This window comes from Taudactylus pleione, unplaced genomic scaffold (assembly GCF_031769625.1).
Source record: "Taudactylus pleione unplaced genomic scaffold, aTauple2 ptg000188l, whole genome shotgun sequence".
Lineage (NCBI taxonomy): Eukaryota > Metazoa > Chordata > Amphibia > Anura > Myobatrachidae > Taudactylus > Taudactylus pleione.
Genome location: NW_028284590.1, coordinates 5,653,179 through 5,667,114, shown reverse-complemented (window position 1 = coordinate 5,667,114; position 13,936 = coordinate 5,653,179). Strand labels below are relative to the sequence as shown.

Sequence of the window (13,936 nt, the reverse complement as noted above, 5' to 3'; positions counted from 1 at the left end):
ACCCCCAAAGTACCTTAAGTGTTAGTACCTAGATGGGCTAGGTCTTCAATTCAGTCTACAGACCTATAAGAGAAAGTTGAAGATCTGCAAACATTTCTTCCTCATTGCTTAGCCTGGGTGAGTCAATGGTGGACCCTTCTAAAATAATAAGGAAGGGGAAGGTATTGAGAATGGAACCTTAATCAATTTGCTAGTCCCTCCAGCAGTCGTGTCCCTTTTTATTAATGATTGAGGGGACAATGTTATTGATGGCATTATTTTTGTGCCTGTTAATCAAGGTCTTGAAGGGCTACAGTCAGCTGCTGCACTTTTATTTAATTTTTTTTTTAATGTATTTTATTAAAGTTTCAGAACAAATAAAAGAGAATACATACAATGAGTAACAAGTGTGTATAGTAGAATTATAGATTGATGTAGAATGACAATTAGGACATTGGTGTAGGTTTAATATAGACCAGCAATAGAACCTTTTAAGGCAATAAAGTGTACATCAATCTGGATAACAAACACTATCACAAATGTGTAAAAATGATCACCAAAGAAACAGTATAATTTTCCTTATACAAAACCTAAATGGACAAGAAAATAAATAACTAGTGAAGGGAAGGATAGGACAATAGGAAAAGGGACAGGAGTAAGAAATAAAATAAAACATACAGAAACGCTTTGCTGCAATGAATAATTACTAATATTTAGCTATGTATCATTATCTCAGCATTATAATATTCACTGCAGTTTATGCATGTAAGTGGATCTTTATCAGTATTAAATGTTTATTTACAAAAATTTGGGTTTAAAGAAATGGTAGTATGGTCCATAGCAGCCAATCAAATTCTTGCTATATATATTTATATATAATCACTATCAATTGTCCTGACTCATTAATGCCCAGCCCAAACCTCTGGACCTAGAAACATGAAAATCGGGTAGTATATTCATTCCGTGACGTAGGTGCCCACTAAGAAGGGATTTTTTTGAAAGTCAACTCCTAAGGAGATGAAAAGGGCTAAAATGTGTCCTCCCCCTGTGTAATGTCCTGACTGACTGTCTCATTGTGGCTGCAGCACAGATCATATCCAAGCACCAACTGTCATCCCAAGTGCTGCCAAACATCGCTGGCAGTTGGTGTGGCTCCTCTATTTGAATAGTGAGGGAGGATGATGTGTTACTACACAGGGGAAAATGTGTTATTACACAGGTGAGGGAGGGGAATGTGTTACTACAGAAGTGAGAGAGGGGGATGTGTTACTACACAGGTGAGGGAGGGGAATGTCAAATGTTGCTACGGGATTGAGTGAGGGCACTCAATCCCCTGGCACAATATGCATCAAAGAAATCTAAAAAACCAGCACTTATCGCAAAGTCTTCCATCCTACTTGATGTGAAGCCATGGGATGATGAAACGGATACTACAGGGGTGAGGGAAGGGGAAAGTGTTACCCCAGAGGTGAGGGAGGGGAATAAGTTACTATAGGTGTGAGGGAGGGGGGAGGAAATGTCGAATGTGATACGACATGGCCGAGGGAGGGAAATGTCAAATATGATACAACTTGGGTGAGGGAGGGAAATGTGTTTTACTACAGAGGTGAAGGAGTAGAATGTGTTACTACACAGGTGAGGAAAGGTAAAGTCTTACTATATCAGTGATGCATTACTATAGAGGTGAAGGATTGGAGTGGTGAGAGGGAAATGGGAATGGAAACTGTAAATATCTATGGTCTACCCGAGTAAAACTTGGGTACACCAACTAGTTTTCTATAAGGTGCTAGACAAATGATAAGTAGTTATGAGAATTTTCGCACTATCAAGGTCCTCTCAGAGAAGAGCTTGTCTTCCATAAAACAAGAGCGGTTTTCACTCTAGCATCTATTAGGGCTCCTGTTCCTCAAGCGACGATTGGTTCTTGGGAGACTAGCATGGTGTCTTGGTCACGTATCTGTACAGGGTGACCAATTTCTTCCCTCTGCTTACATTTACAAAGCCTTGTACTCTGCTGCCAAAGATCATGCGTATTATGCATGGCTTGCCAGTGCATACCCCTCTTTAAGACTTTCTTTGGGAAGCCCCAGTGTCTAGCATTGTCTCCCAGATAGAATGCAAGTGAAGAGAGGATTTTTGTCTTTCAATAATAATTTTATTGACTGAAACCGCTTACATGAAAATTAAATCATTATTCGGATGTAATAAAGAAGTGAGCAATACAAAATCTCAGCAAGGATAGGTTGGTGACCATTGCAAATATCAAGACTCCTTCCAAACAGGCCAGAAGTAAAGATCTCGTTAACGATTTCTCTTGAACTCCTGAACACTCCCTGACAAACAATATTGTGCATACATATGGAATGTATGATGAATGATTGTACAAATGATATAGATGGGTCGATAACGACTGCAAATCGTTAACGATATATCATTTGGCAGCAAATCTCCTCACAATGCATCTTCTGTCTCTCCGTCGGTCGGCTGGCACAAAATGGTGGAGGGGAGTGTCTAGGAAAAGTAACGTCAAATCATTCATCGTCCATGAAATCGTTCATTGTGCGTACACACGGAACGATGTGTGACAAATCGTGGAAGACAGATCATGATCTTTTCTGCATGTTGAAGAGATCACCGACCACGACCAGCGGGAGCGCGCACCGGCATCATTATCGTGCCTACACACAGCACTTTTTAAACGATTTGTCGTTCCAATCGGTCAAAAACGGCAATACCGTTTAAATAATTGTACCGTGTGTAAGGTCCTTTACATAGAAAAAAGTTAACCTTTGACAAATAATTGTTCTAGTACAATATGATACAGTTGTATGACATTAGAGAGACATTGTGGAGACAGATTCTTTGCAAGGTATGAAAATTACATCTAGGATTAAAAAGGCGCACACACCATCCGGGATAGCTAACTTGTACCAGGATGTAAGTTGGAAACTATGTTTTAAAGTTAGTTTCATATCAGGTGACAAGGTCTGTACATGGGGGTAACCAGGTAGAGAAAAATTCTCATCCAGGCCTTCTTTATCTGTGGTCGTGTCTGTACAGTACATGGTGAATAAGTAAGAGACTTTAGATAAAAACATAGTTTTGGTAAGAGTGGATTGTTCGATACACTGAGAGAGGATTGATTTCTTAGCGGCACTGGCAATTTTAATGAGAAGCAGTCTCATTAAACCCTTAGGTATATGGAGCCGTGGAAGAGAATATGCCCCAGAACACCCAGACAGGAGACAGGGAAATATTTATATGTAAAGTATCTTTACTATAACTGTATACCTGATACCAACACTCGAGAACTCTAGGACATGTCCAGAGACGGTGGTAAATATCTGCCTCTGGTGAACCACATTTGAAGCAGTTTGAATTATCAGACTGACCTACCAGAAACTTCAACTTGGGAGTATAATAGGCCCTATGTAAAATTGTATTATTAATTTAAAAAGTGGAGGTTAAACTCTAATTTAATTGCTGTGTAGCCTTTACCAATTTGGAAGATCTACGCCTGGAAATACCTCCTTCCATTTGGCCATTCGACCACAATTTTTTTTTTTTTCCAAATCTATCATGGGCAGGATATATATATGTATGTGTGTGTGTGTGTGTGTGTGTGTGTGTGTGTGTGTGTGTATATATATATATATATATATATATATATATAATATTCGCAATATTTTGTGTAAAGGTGGGTACACACGTATCAGATATATCTGTAGATGATGGTCGTTCATATACACTGAACGACCATCGTCTTCCAGGCAGCCGCGGGTCCCTCTGGCTGGGGGGCGAGTCCGCCCCCCTCCCCGCAGCTGCCGCTGCATGTGTACAGGTGGTCGGTAGACAGCCCGTACGCACTTGCCTACGGACACATATATCTGTCGATCTTCTGTGCTGCACAGCCGACGCGATATGACATATCGCTGGCACACACTGGCCGACGGGCACCAGATATATTAGTGGGGCAAATAACTAAACTAATTTATCGGTAGTACAAACCTTCAGTTCCGGCATATAGCCATGGCCAAAAGTTTTGAGAATGTCACAAGTATTGGTTTTCACAAAGTTTGCGGCTTCAGTGTTTTTAGACCTTTTTGTCAGATATTACTATGGTATACTGAAGTAAAATTACAAGCATTTCATAAGTGTTAAAGGCTTTTATTGACAATTACGTTAAGTTTATACAAAGAGTCAATATTTGCACTGTTACAGAGAGGGGTGCCTAGTTGTAACTTGAACCAAATGAGGGTGTGATCTGAGATTATATCATAGATGCCAGAATCTAGCACTCTGTGGAGCAATTGTGGAGAGCATAGCCAGAAATATATTCTGGCAAATGTCATGGGGATGTGACTAAAATGAGTAATCACGTGCAGTGGGATATTGGTGTCTTCAAAGGTCAGTCAGTTGCAATGAGTCAGTCATAAGAAAGAAGGAAGGAGGTGCACCACCCCCAACCTACCGGAACCTCCAGATCTATCAAATGATGGCGACACCGCTGTATTGAAATCACCTCACATGATGAGCTGACCTTCCATCAACCCTTGAAGCTTAGCATATAGATCTGATAAAAAGAGGATTTTGATGTTCCTTGTAAAATCCATTCTTAGTCATTTGTCTGAGGGACATTGCGTACCCTTCCTGGTGGTTGTGGTTCTCATATCTGGTTTTCTGTTCAGCTTTGTTAAGATATCAACAGAGAAGGCGGGAGAGCTTAGAGGAGGCCGAGTTTCAGTTTAACTATGTAATGCCGATTCCAGAGTTCCCCTCTAATCCCAGAGTCTAGTAGTGTCCCCCAGATGGATTACGAGGATTGGATTTTACAGTGAATACAAAATTCCTCTAAAGCTGAGTACACACTAGACAATGTATATTGGACGATCTGTCATTTTGAAGCGAAACGGAACGACAAATCGTCCAGCGCGTACATACTGTTGTGTGCTCCCGTGTATCGTTCGTCGTATCTTCAGACCTGCCTGCAGTGCAAACTGAAGATCCGATGGCTGACACCATGCTTCTGGATGCGACAGGGAAACAATCTATCAGGCGGTCGTACATCAGTTCGTGCAGTGTGTACGGACCCCCCGATATATTGTGCCGTCGCTGGGTACACACATCGTATAGTGTGTACCCGGCTTTTCTCCTGTATGGCTTTACTTTGTAATATAGCAGCAAGCATCACTCAGTTGGGCCTTTTACAGTTAAAAGGTGAGTTACTTTGTAGCCAGTGGCTCACTAACGATAAACACAAAAACAGATATACATATCATCCACACCAATGTCATAATGAGTTAGGTAATTATGCTGTAATTATGTCTACTCTTTTCAATGCAAGATAAAAGCTATTGACTCAAAAGCAAACACACATACTTGACTGTTACTCTATGATCTAAATATTTCTCGATTCATCTCTCCTCCGGTTCCTGCAGAGAGTCGTCTTTGGTTGCTGAAAAGGTCCTTGGAGATGTGATCATGGACTTCTCAAATAAAATTGCAGCAGAAGAAGTGGAAGCAGAGACTGAAAGAGTGAAGGAGGAAAAGAGACAGAAGGAAGAAGAAGCCAGGCAAGTAGTGGACACTTCTGTCGAGTGATAAGTTTTATCCTAATAAAGGATCATAATGTATTGCCAAACTTGTGGGTGTCTAAGTTTGAGTTTTATAACAGGCGAATTCTGGAGAAAGAGCGGATGCTTTCTATGGTGAGCCAGTCTCAGTGTGAAGACCTGTTAAATGAAGCAATTACTGAGGGCATCTACAAAATATCCAGCGAAGAGCTGCAGTGAGTGTTATATCGGTGATATTTACATTCATCTGACTTTCTTCATTTTATTTTTTTTTACGGTTTCTCATTTTTGCAAGGTGTTTGGTGACTGTAGCAGATGCAGTATATTTCCCCTTCAGGTGGTGTAGCACACAATCTGGCAGACCCTTCTGCAAAGGTCTACTCCATTTCACAAATGACTCAATAGTTCAACAATATTGATCTAAGATCTGCAGACTGGTTGGTTTTACCTTTCAAGCTAATCCAAATTTAATGACCATTTCTTACAAACACTAAAAACACAGTAAAAATGATAAACATAGCCATTATATTAGTGTGGCAATAACATATAAGTTAAAAACAATTTAAACTAAAGCTACTATCTCTCTGAAAAACATCCGTTCAAAACCAGCAGTATCAATTGTGTTGCTGAAGTCGCTGCAAAGAGCCCTTCTGTGACTCTGCTTGAGCCAAGCCCTTTTGTGTGGTTTAAAATGCGACTAAGACGCACCACGAGACTGCACTGATTTGATGTGTGACACTTGTACATCTGTGTGCACCTGAATCCGTATACGAAGTGCTACCATGCAGCGGATGCAGCTTTTTCTTTATCATTCCATAGGGGGCACAGGTAGAGACCATGGCTATAGGCTGGAGCAGGAGGAGACCAACCAGTTAAGCTTCTTCTCCCAGCAGCTCTGGCTTCCCCCCCTATACCCTGCCCACAGCCCCAGGCAGGCCAGTTTAGTCTAGAAACAGTGCCTGCTCCTGCAGGACACTAGAGACTGCTTCAACAGTCTAATCTTTTTCTTCATTGCCATTTGGTCTTTCCACGGCCCCACGGCTTTCGACCAAAAGTCATGGCAGCTCATTTACACAGCAGGGGTATCAGGATTTTACCTTCTCAAGACGAGCTTCTGATCCTTGCCTGGTCTCTCTGGATGTTCTCAGGGAACACATCAGTCTCTCAATAGATCTCCAGTCCCATGGAGGGCTCATCAATGGGAAGAAATCCTCCTGGACTCCGTTGCAGGAGATGTACCTTCTGGGGGCCTTGCTAGATTCCAGGGTTCAGCAGGTCTTCTTCCCACCAGAAAAGCATAGGGACCTACAGGCCTGGATTTGCAAGTTCTTAAATCATCGCTGAGTGTCAATACACTCTTGCATACAGATCCTGGGCACGCTTGTCTCCTCCTTTGACATGGTGGAGTATGCCTAGTTTCACTCCTGGCCTCTTTATAGGGAGGATCTGTCCAGGTGGAACAGGTCCCACCGACCGCTCACAACACATCTCTCCCGGGAGGTTCGGCTCTTCCTCTTGCGGTCCATGCGTCCCTCTTAGATGGGCCGCCCCCTATGGGATTCCGCACAGGGTCCTCATCACCGACGCATATTTTCGCGGGTGGGGTGCAGTAACATGTCAACAACCACTACTACAGCATCGTCCGGTCCAAGTACAATCCGACAAAATGACTGTTGTCGCCTACATAAACTACCCGGAAGGCACTCGCAGTAGTGGTGCCATGAAGGAAGTGAGTCACATTTTCATCTGGGCAAAGTGTCAGCTTCCAGCTTTGTCTGTAGTCTTCATCCCCAGAGTTCGGAATTGGGAAGAGGACTTTCTCTGCACGGTTCATCCAGATGCCTTTCGGATTCTAGTTCTTTGCTGGGGGTTGCCGGACATCACCTTGATGGCATCTCTGCACATCCATAAGCTACGGAAATACTGCGCCTATGCCAGGGATCCGGGAGCCCTTCGGGTGGACGCCTTGGCGGTCCAGCGCGAGTTCAATCTCTTGTATGTCTTCCCTCCGATCCCGTTGATTCTGCGGGTCCTTCGCAAGTTGCAGTGGGAGGGTTGCACGGTAATCCTGGTTGTCTTCTATTGGCCACGGCGAGCTTGGTACGCAGATCTTATTTCAACGCTCCACTGTGTCTGTCTTTGCGGCTGTCTTGAGTGCTAAAAGGTTCTCCAGGTTGGTCATTCGTACAAATCTGTTTTGGCAAATTTACTTCGCTTGGTGTTCTGACACCAGAGTGTTTCCTCTCTCTCTCGGGTCCTCTCCTTTCTGCAGGTTGGTCTGGATTTTGACCTGCGCCTCTCTTCTTAAAAGTGTAGGTTTCCACACTTGGCACAGATTCCTGATGTATGAACTTTCCTTCAAGATGTTCTCCACACATGTCGTTTGTACCTCGTGCTTCTTGGACCTTGTCTTTGGTGCTTCTGGCTTTTCAGTCATCGCCCTTTGAGCCTTTGGACTCTTGACTTCCATGGAAGCCAAGAAATGTCTACAGTCTTCCTGCTGACTATGGCGTTGGCCCGGCGGGTGTCAGACTGGGGCATGTTGTCCTGGCACTCCCCATTGATGGTTTTCCACTTGGACCAGTCCATTCTTCCAACTTGCCTAGGCTACCTTCCTAAGGTAGTCTCTCTGTTTCACTTCACCCAGGACATCGTGGTCCCTGTGGTTCAAGCCCGAAGAGTTCTCAGTGCAGCTCCGGCGCGTCCCCTTCCGTAGTGGGGGTAGCTTTGGGACGTCTCATGGTCTCTGCCTGTGTCCCCTATGGAATGACGCAGAAAAGGAGATTTGTTTTTACCTGGTTTAAATCCTTTTCTTCAAAATCAATAGGGAACACAGGCCGCCCACCCTGACACACCGAACTTGCAGGGTTTTTACTCTGCTTACAGTCCTCCTTTTAGCGTTTCTGGGTGTTTGGACCTGTATGTGTGTATCTGTCTTCCTTCTGCTCTTTCTTGCTCCTACCTTGGGCTTGTTAACTTAACTGGCCTGGCTGGGGGTAGGGTATAGGGGGGAGAAATTGTGACTGCTGGGAGAAAAAGCTTTATGCTTGGTAAACACTGAATGATCTGTACCACCAATGACTTGAAAGATCTTCCAGAGATCTTTGAAAGATATCTTTCAGTCAAGTCATCCTGCCACATCTCTGAACAGGCAAAGTTGACGATATCGTCCAGATTGGCCTGCATGTACGAACTATTATATATATATATATATATATATATATATTTATCGTTCATGCGGGAACGCGCATCGTTGGTCGTTCACTGCATAAATATGAACGATATATCGTTGAACGATATCGTTATCGATTTCGTACCGTGTGTATGCATCTTAACTGATTGGTGCTCCAACCTATACCCATGGTCTCTGCCTGTGTCCCCTATGGATTCCGTTAAAAAAGGATTTAACCAGGTAAGAACATACATCTACTTTTTCCACGCCTAGTTACATTGTGCTTCATTTACAGACTCAGTCGCACACAGACATGCAAGTATAATAAAGACAAGTACATGGATCACACAACACATATATATCAAAAGCTTATATATATAGTAGGCGTTGCCTAATGTCCACATCTTGTTTAAAACCAATCACTGCGTCCATGTATGTATTGGATCGCATATGACGCGTACAATTATCGTGCTGTGTGTTGCACTGTGGTGAACCGAGGGAGGACTGTCCGCCAAAAATAGACCCAAGGAGAAAATTAGTGTCCTGTACTACCTGAAGAGGGGCTATTCTCCATCTGTCTGTGTCCTCCAAAGAAGAAAGAAAAAGCTTTTGCAGTTTTTCTGACCTCAAATAATTGTGCTTTCTTTCATTTTCTCTGCACCGCTTATTTCTCGTCAACTTGTTTGAGTGTTTTGGGTTTTTTATGTTTTTTTCATTGTTTTACTTTTTATTTGCCTTTTGTTGTAGAAATAATATGCTCCCTTGAGTCTTATGCAGTTTACTTGTGTTCTAGGCAAGCATTGCAACAGGATCATCAAAAACGCATTTTGCAATGCTCTCAGCAAGTCTGCGACCAGTTTGTGGCTCAGTCTTTGGATGATGAGATCTGCTCTTTAGCCAAGGAAACCCTTTGGGAGATGCAGTGTTGCAGCAAATACATTCAGAGGTCTGTGATTTTTTATTTTTATGTTTTTCCCCATACAGCCGTAGTAGTGCATCCTGTAATCTCTTGGTACCAATGTGATATTTTGTCAGATGGAGGGAAGTTTTGGCTGCACGAAAGAAGCTGAGACGCCAGATGCGAGGGTTTCCGGCTGCCCCTGGTTCATTGGGCCGAAATGGAAACCTGAAGGCTTTAGTTCCCAGCGCTAGACATGATATGCAGAACCTGGCCAAGGGAATCATTGACTTGGGCAATGCTGGAAGATTATGCGTTTCTGTAACCAGGTGAGCCTAGTATTAATATGACACAAGTTGTTGTGTCACTAATCTCTTGTAACTGCTGTATTTCCTTATTCCTGCAGATGTCTACAGCTCAGGGAGCAGAACCTCCATCAAATGAGGGCTCAGAATATTCTCCAGGAGTCGCTCTGGTTTGTACAATACTTTATTTGCCTATATGTTAACAGTTGTAGCTGCCCATATAGTCTTACTATACAAATGGACCCTTTTCTTGGAATACAGTGATGCTGCGTGGAAAGCATTGGAGTTGCCATCTCTGATTGCGGCCAATCTATCCCCATGGAAGCAGTGCATCTTCTGGAAAGTTGTCCTAGCTCTGCCTGAAATGACTGAGCCTACTGATCCCAACAGGTGAGGGAAGACTTATGGGCGATGTATCAGACCCTATAAAGAAAACAAGTGGAGGTGTTTCCCATAACATCCAATCAGATTCTAGCGATCATTTTTTCCTCTTTCTGCCAGTCTGGGGGACACTGCTACCATGGGTTGCTTGAAGGGGCCGAAGGAGCTGGCACTTAATGTAACCTATATCTTTAAGACACTGGCTCCTCCCCTATGCAACACCTGCTCATTTTAATTGCCCATACTGGCTGGGCTTCTGTGTGGAAGCTGGGTAAATTATTGCTACAGAAGTTTTCACATACACCTATCCTCAAATTGCTCAAATGACCCCATTGAGCACGCCACAGATGTTGCTACTAGGCTGCACCCAAAGCATCAATCCTAAGTACTTTAGGCTTGATTCAGACTTGGGAATATAGTGAGATATCTTTCTCAACTGATCTTCTTGGTGAAACCATGCTGCACTGCAGGTGGGGCAGATTTAAAATGTGCAGAGAGATTTAGATTTGGGAGGGGAGTTTCCAAACTGACATCTAAATTGTAGAGTAATAATAAAGCTCTGCAGTATTTGTGGGCTACATGCAAAAGCAGCCAGTATTTACCCTACATGCAAAAAAAAAGTATGTAATTACACCTCTTGCATTGCAATATGATTTGTTCAGGTTCACAGTTGCGAGAGATATCTCACTCTATTCCCAACTCTGAATCAGGCACTTAGTACACGAGAAGCAAATTAAGACGCTAAATTGAGGAAAAAATAGCACAAAAAAGGAAAAAACATCCAGGTTAAACAGGCAAAAGATAAGTCCGATGGGAATGCCCTGCGCCATGCATCATTATACTTCATCTGTGATTTTATGCCAATTCTTTTGCGACAAACTAAATTCTAAGTACCTAGTACACTATTTGCCAACTAAGGGGGGTATTCAATTAGGCTGCGAAAAGTCGAAACATTTTCGCATGTTTCAATTATCCCTGCATTAAATTTCAAAGACTTTTCGCAGGTTCGAAAAGTCCAAAAACGAGGATAAGTTTTCACCATGTTTTACATGGCGAAAAAAAGTGCAGAATTGGGGTTTAGGGGTGCAGGCTTAAAAAAAATAGCCTGCACTCCTGGGAATGTAATTTAAAAATAAACTGTGTCAAAAAAAGTTGAAAAAAATAGGGACACCACAAAAAAATGTATTTAAAATTTGGGGTGAAAAAAAAAAAAAAGTGGAAACAGTGTTTAATAATAGGGAAATGGCTTCAGGGGTGTTCTGCAAATATGCGGCAGGTGTTTTCTAGAATAGGCTATTAGCGGCAGGTGCATTTTTGGTGAATTTTTAAAATATTACTTTAGGGACTTACAAATATGCTTGTTCCCATTTTCATGTACCCCAAATTTGATGGGACCACTTAAAAAAACGAAAAAAACCCCAAAAACTTAAGTGCTCTTCTGCATCACTTCTTCAGTGTCGGGAAAAAACACCTGCCGCGGCTATTTATAACCCCGACTTTCTTTTGCAGGCAAAAACAAGGGTACTCATAGTTATCCCCCATGTCTGGACATCTTTAAGGGGGTCCTACAACTCCCGAAAATCCCCATTTTTTTTTTTTTTTTTTGTAGCTCCCAATTCGCCGGGTCCTGTTTTCGCTGATATTAAATTGAATATGGGGATAAAGCGGGCACGCGCCCGATACTTTATCCCAGGAAAATCTCCGATGTGGAGCGAAAAGTCCAGCACGGGCTTTTCGCTCCCATATTAAATACGGCCCTTGGACACAAAAGTGAGGAAAAAGTGTGCAGCAAAAAGATGTATGAGGACCGAAGGAGCTGGTACATTCTGGTTGGTTGCAATGGGCAGCAGCTCATCTTTGATACATCCTTCGCCTTTGTGTGTGCCAGGTAATGTATGCATGTAACTGAATTGTCACCGTTTTCATATAATCTTGTGTTTAATTCCCCGCTACAGTCTTCTCTCTGAGTGGTTAAAAGCAAAGTTTTGCTGGGCAGCTTTTCAGCCTTCAGATGATCAGGATCAACAGGTTCAGACACTGACGCAGTACAGCTCCTTAGAGTCTCAAGCAGGACGCCCTGTGCGGGTTAATGTGTGTGTAAAGGTGAGGTTGAAAGCGATGTTTTCAGATTCATTTATTCTTCTTTCTTAACCAAAACCTTTTTAAATTTGTATTTAAATGTTTAAGCATGTAGCCTGCTGGCAATATAGGATTTTCAATGTGCCCTCTAGAGCTGGGCACTCGTTTCATGGCTGCCATCAGCTATTTCTTTTAGATTTCTTTAGCTCTCGCTTAATCTTTACACTTCATCGCATGCTCACAGTTGTTATTTTAGCAGCAGTTATTGACCATGGGCTGTAGTCAGCATCCCGTCCGTCAGAATCTCGGCCCCAGAATCCCGACCACGGACATCCCAACAGTGAGGGCTAGGGCCTAGGAAGAGGGTTAGGGTTAGACTTTGTGGGGGGGTTAGGGTTAGGCTGCACGAAAGAGGGTTTTGGGTTACTAATCAAATTCTGCTCATCATTCAGCCTATTCAGAACATGAGATTCCTAACATCCAGTTTCAACTGGACCAGTGCAAGATGAAGTCTATGAGAGCTGCCATCTACTGCGTGGAACAGGATGACTTCATGTGATCCATGGACATGAAGGATTCATAGATTCCACACTGGGAGGGGCACTAGTACATTCTCAGATTTGTCTTTCAGTCCCATAATTTTCAATTTTGTGCTCTAGAGACCGTTTTAGGGTGTTTTCAGAGTCGCCACAATGATGAAATACAAAATGGGATTATTATATTTCCGCTTACTCCTTTCCCAGAGTTTATTGGTGACATTAAATGCCAATTTTTTACACACTTAAGGCCTGATTCAGAGTCGCACATAATCTAAATTCAATTCCGCCCACCTGCTGGGAAGGGAACGCTGATGCTGCTACACGCCCGCAGTCATACACTGAATGGACTATGCCCACAAACTGTGTGTGGACACGACAATGCCGACATAGTTGTAGTTGTTAAAGCGTTTTGATGGTCAGCGGTATCACTTTAAACATGGTCATAAATGTCATGTTTAAAGTGATAAAATGCTTCATCTAATATTACTACTGTGTCGGCATCATGTCCACAAACTGACTCTCCCTGCTAGTGCCTAAAGCTAACCCCCTCCCCCCTTTGTGCCTAATCCTAACCCTCTCCCCTTAGTGCCTAACCCTAACACCCGTCTTTCCCCAAACCTAACCCTGCTACGCTCCCCAAACCTAATCCCCCCCCCGAGCGGCTAACGATAAGGGCGCCTCGTTCGGCTCGGTGTCCTTCTGGCGTTTGTTTTTCAACGCCTATCTTAAGTCCCATGTCGGTATTTGGATGTCGGTAATGAGACCGGCGGCATCGTAGCCGCCAGTCTCAGAACTGCATCCCGTATTCCCTAGTAAGGGCACTTAAGGTGCGTACACACGCAATGTTTTTTTGGACGATTGAACGATGTCCTTATCGTTGAGGAGTCCTATATATCGTTCAGTTTCTGCCCCAAAATGATGAACGATAACTACCAATGCGCTCTCTCGGTTGCAGTTGCTAGTTGCCGTTCATTGCCCGAACCTCCCGTCCAACCTGACGATAATGTCAG

General features: G+C 43.1%; 1 protein-coding gene across 3 annotated transcripts in view; it reads left to right on the top strand.

The window, feature by feature from the left end:
• MCM3AP (minichromosome maintenance complex component 3 associated protein) overlaps positions 1-13,936 on the top strand; it is a 74,372-nt gene that overhangs the window by 50,231 nt on the left and 10,205 nt on the right. For all 3 annotated transcript variants that reach the window (XM_088476391.1, XM_088476389.1, XM_088476390.1), the window contains 7 exons: positions 5,418-5,552; positions 5,654-5,767; positions 9,518-9,670; positions 9,760-9,951; positions 10,029-10,097; positions 10,189-10,317; positions 12,264-12,411. In XM_088476391.1, the coding sequence (XP_088332517.1) occupies positions 5,418-5,552; positions 5,654-5,767; positions 9,518-9,670; positions 9,760-9,951; positions 10,029-10,097; positions 10,189-10,317; positions 12,264-12,411 (940 nt within the window). The remainder of the gene's footprint in view (positions 1-5,417; positions 5,553-5,653; positions 5,768-9,517; positions 9,671-9,759; positions 9,952-10,028; positions 10,098-10,188; positions 10,318-12,263; positions 12,412-13,936) is intronic.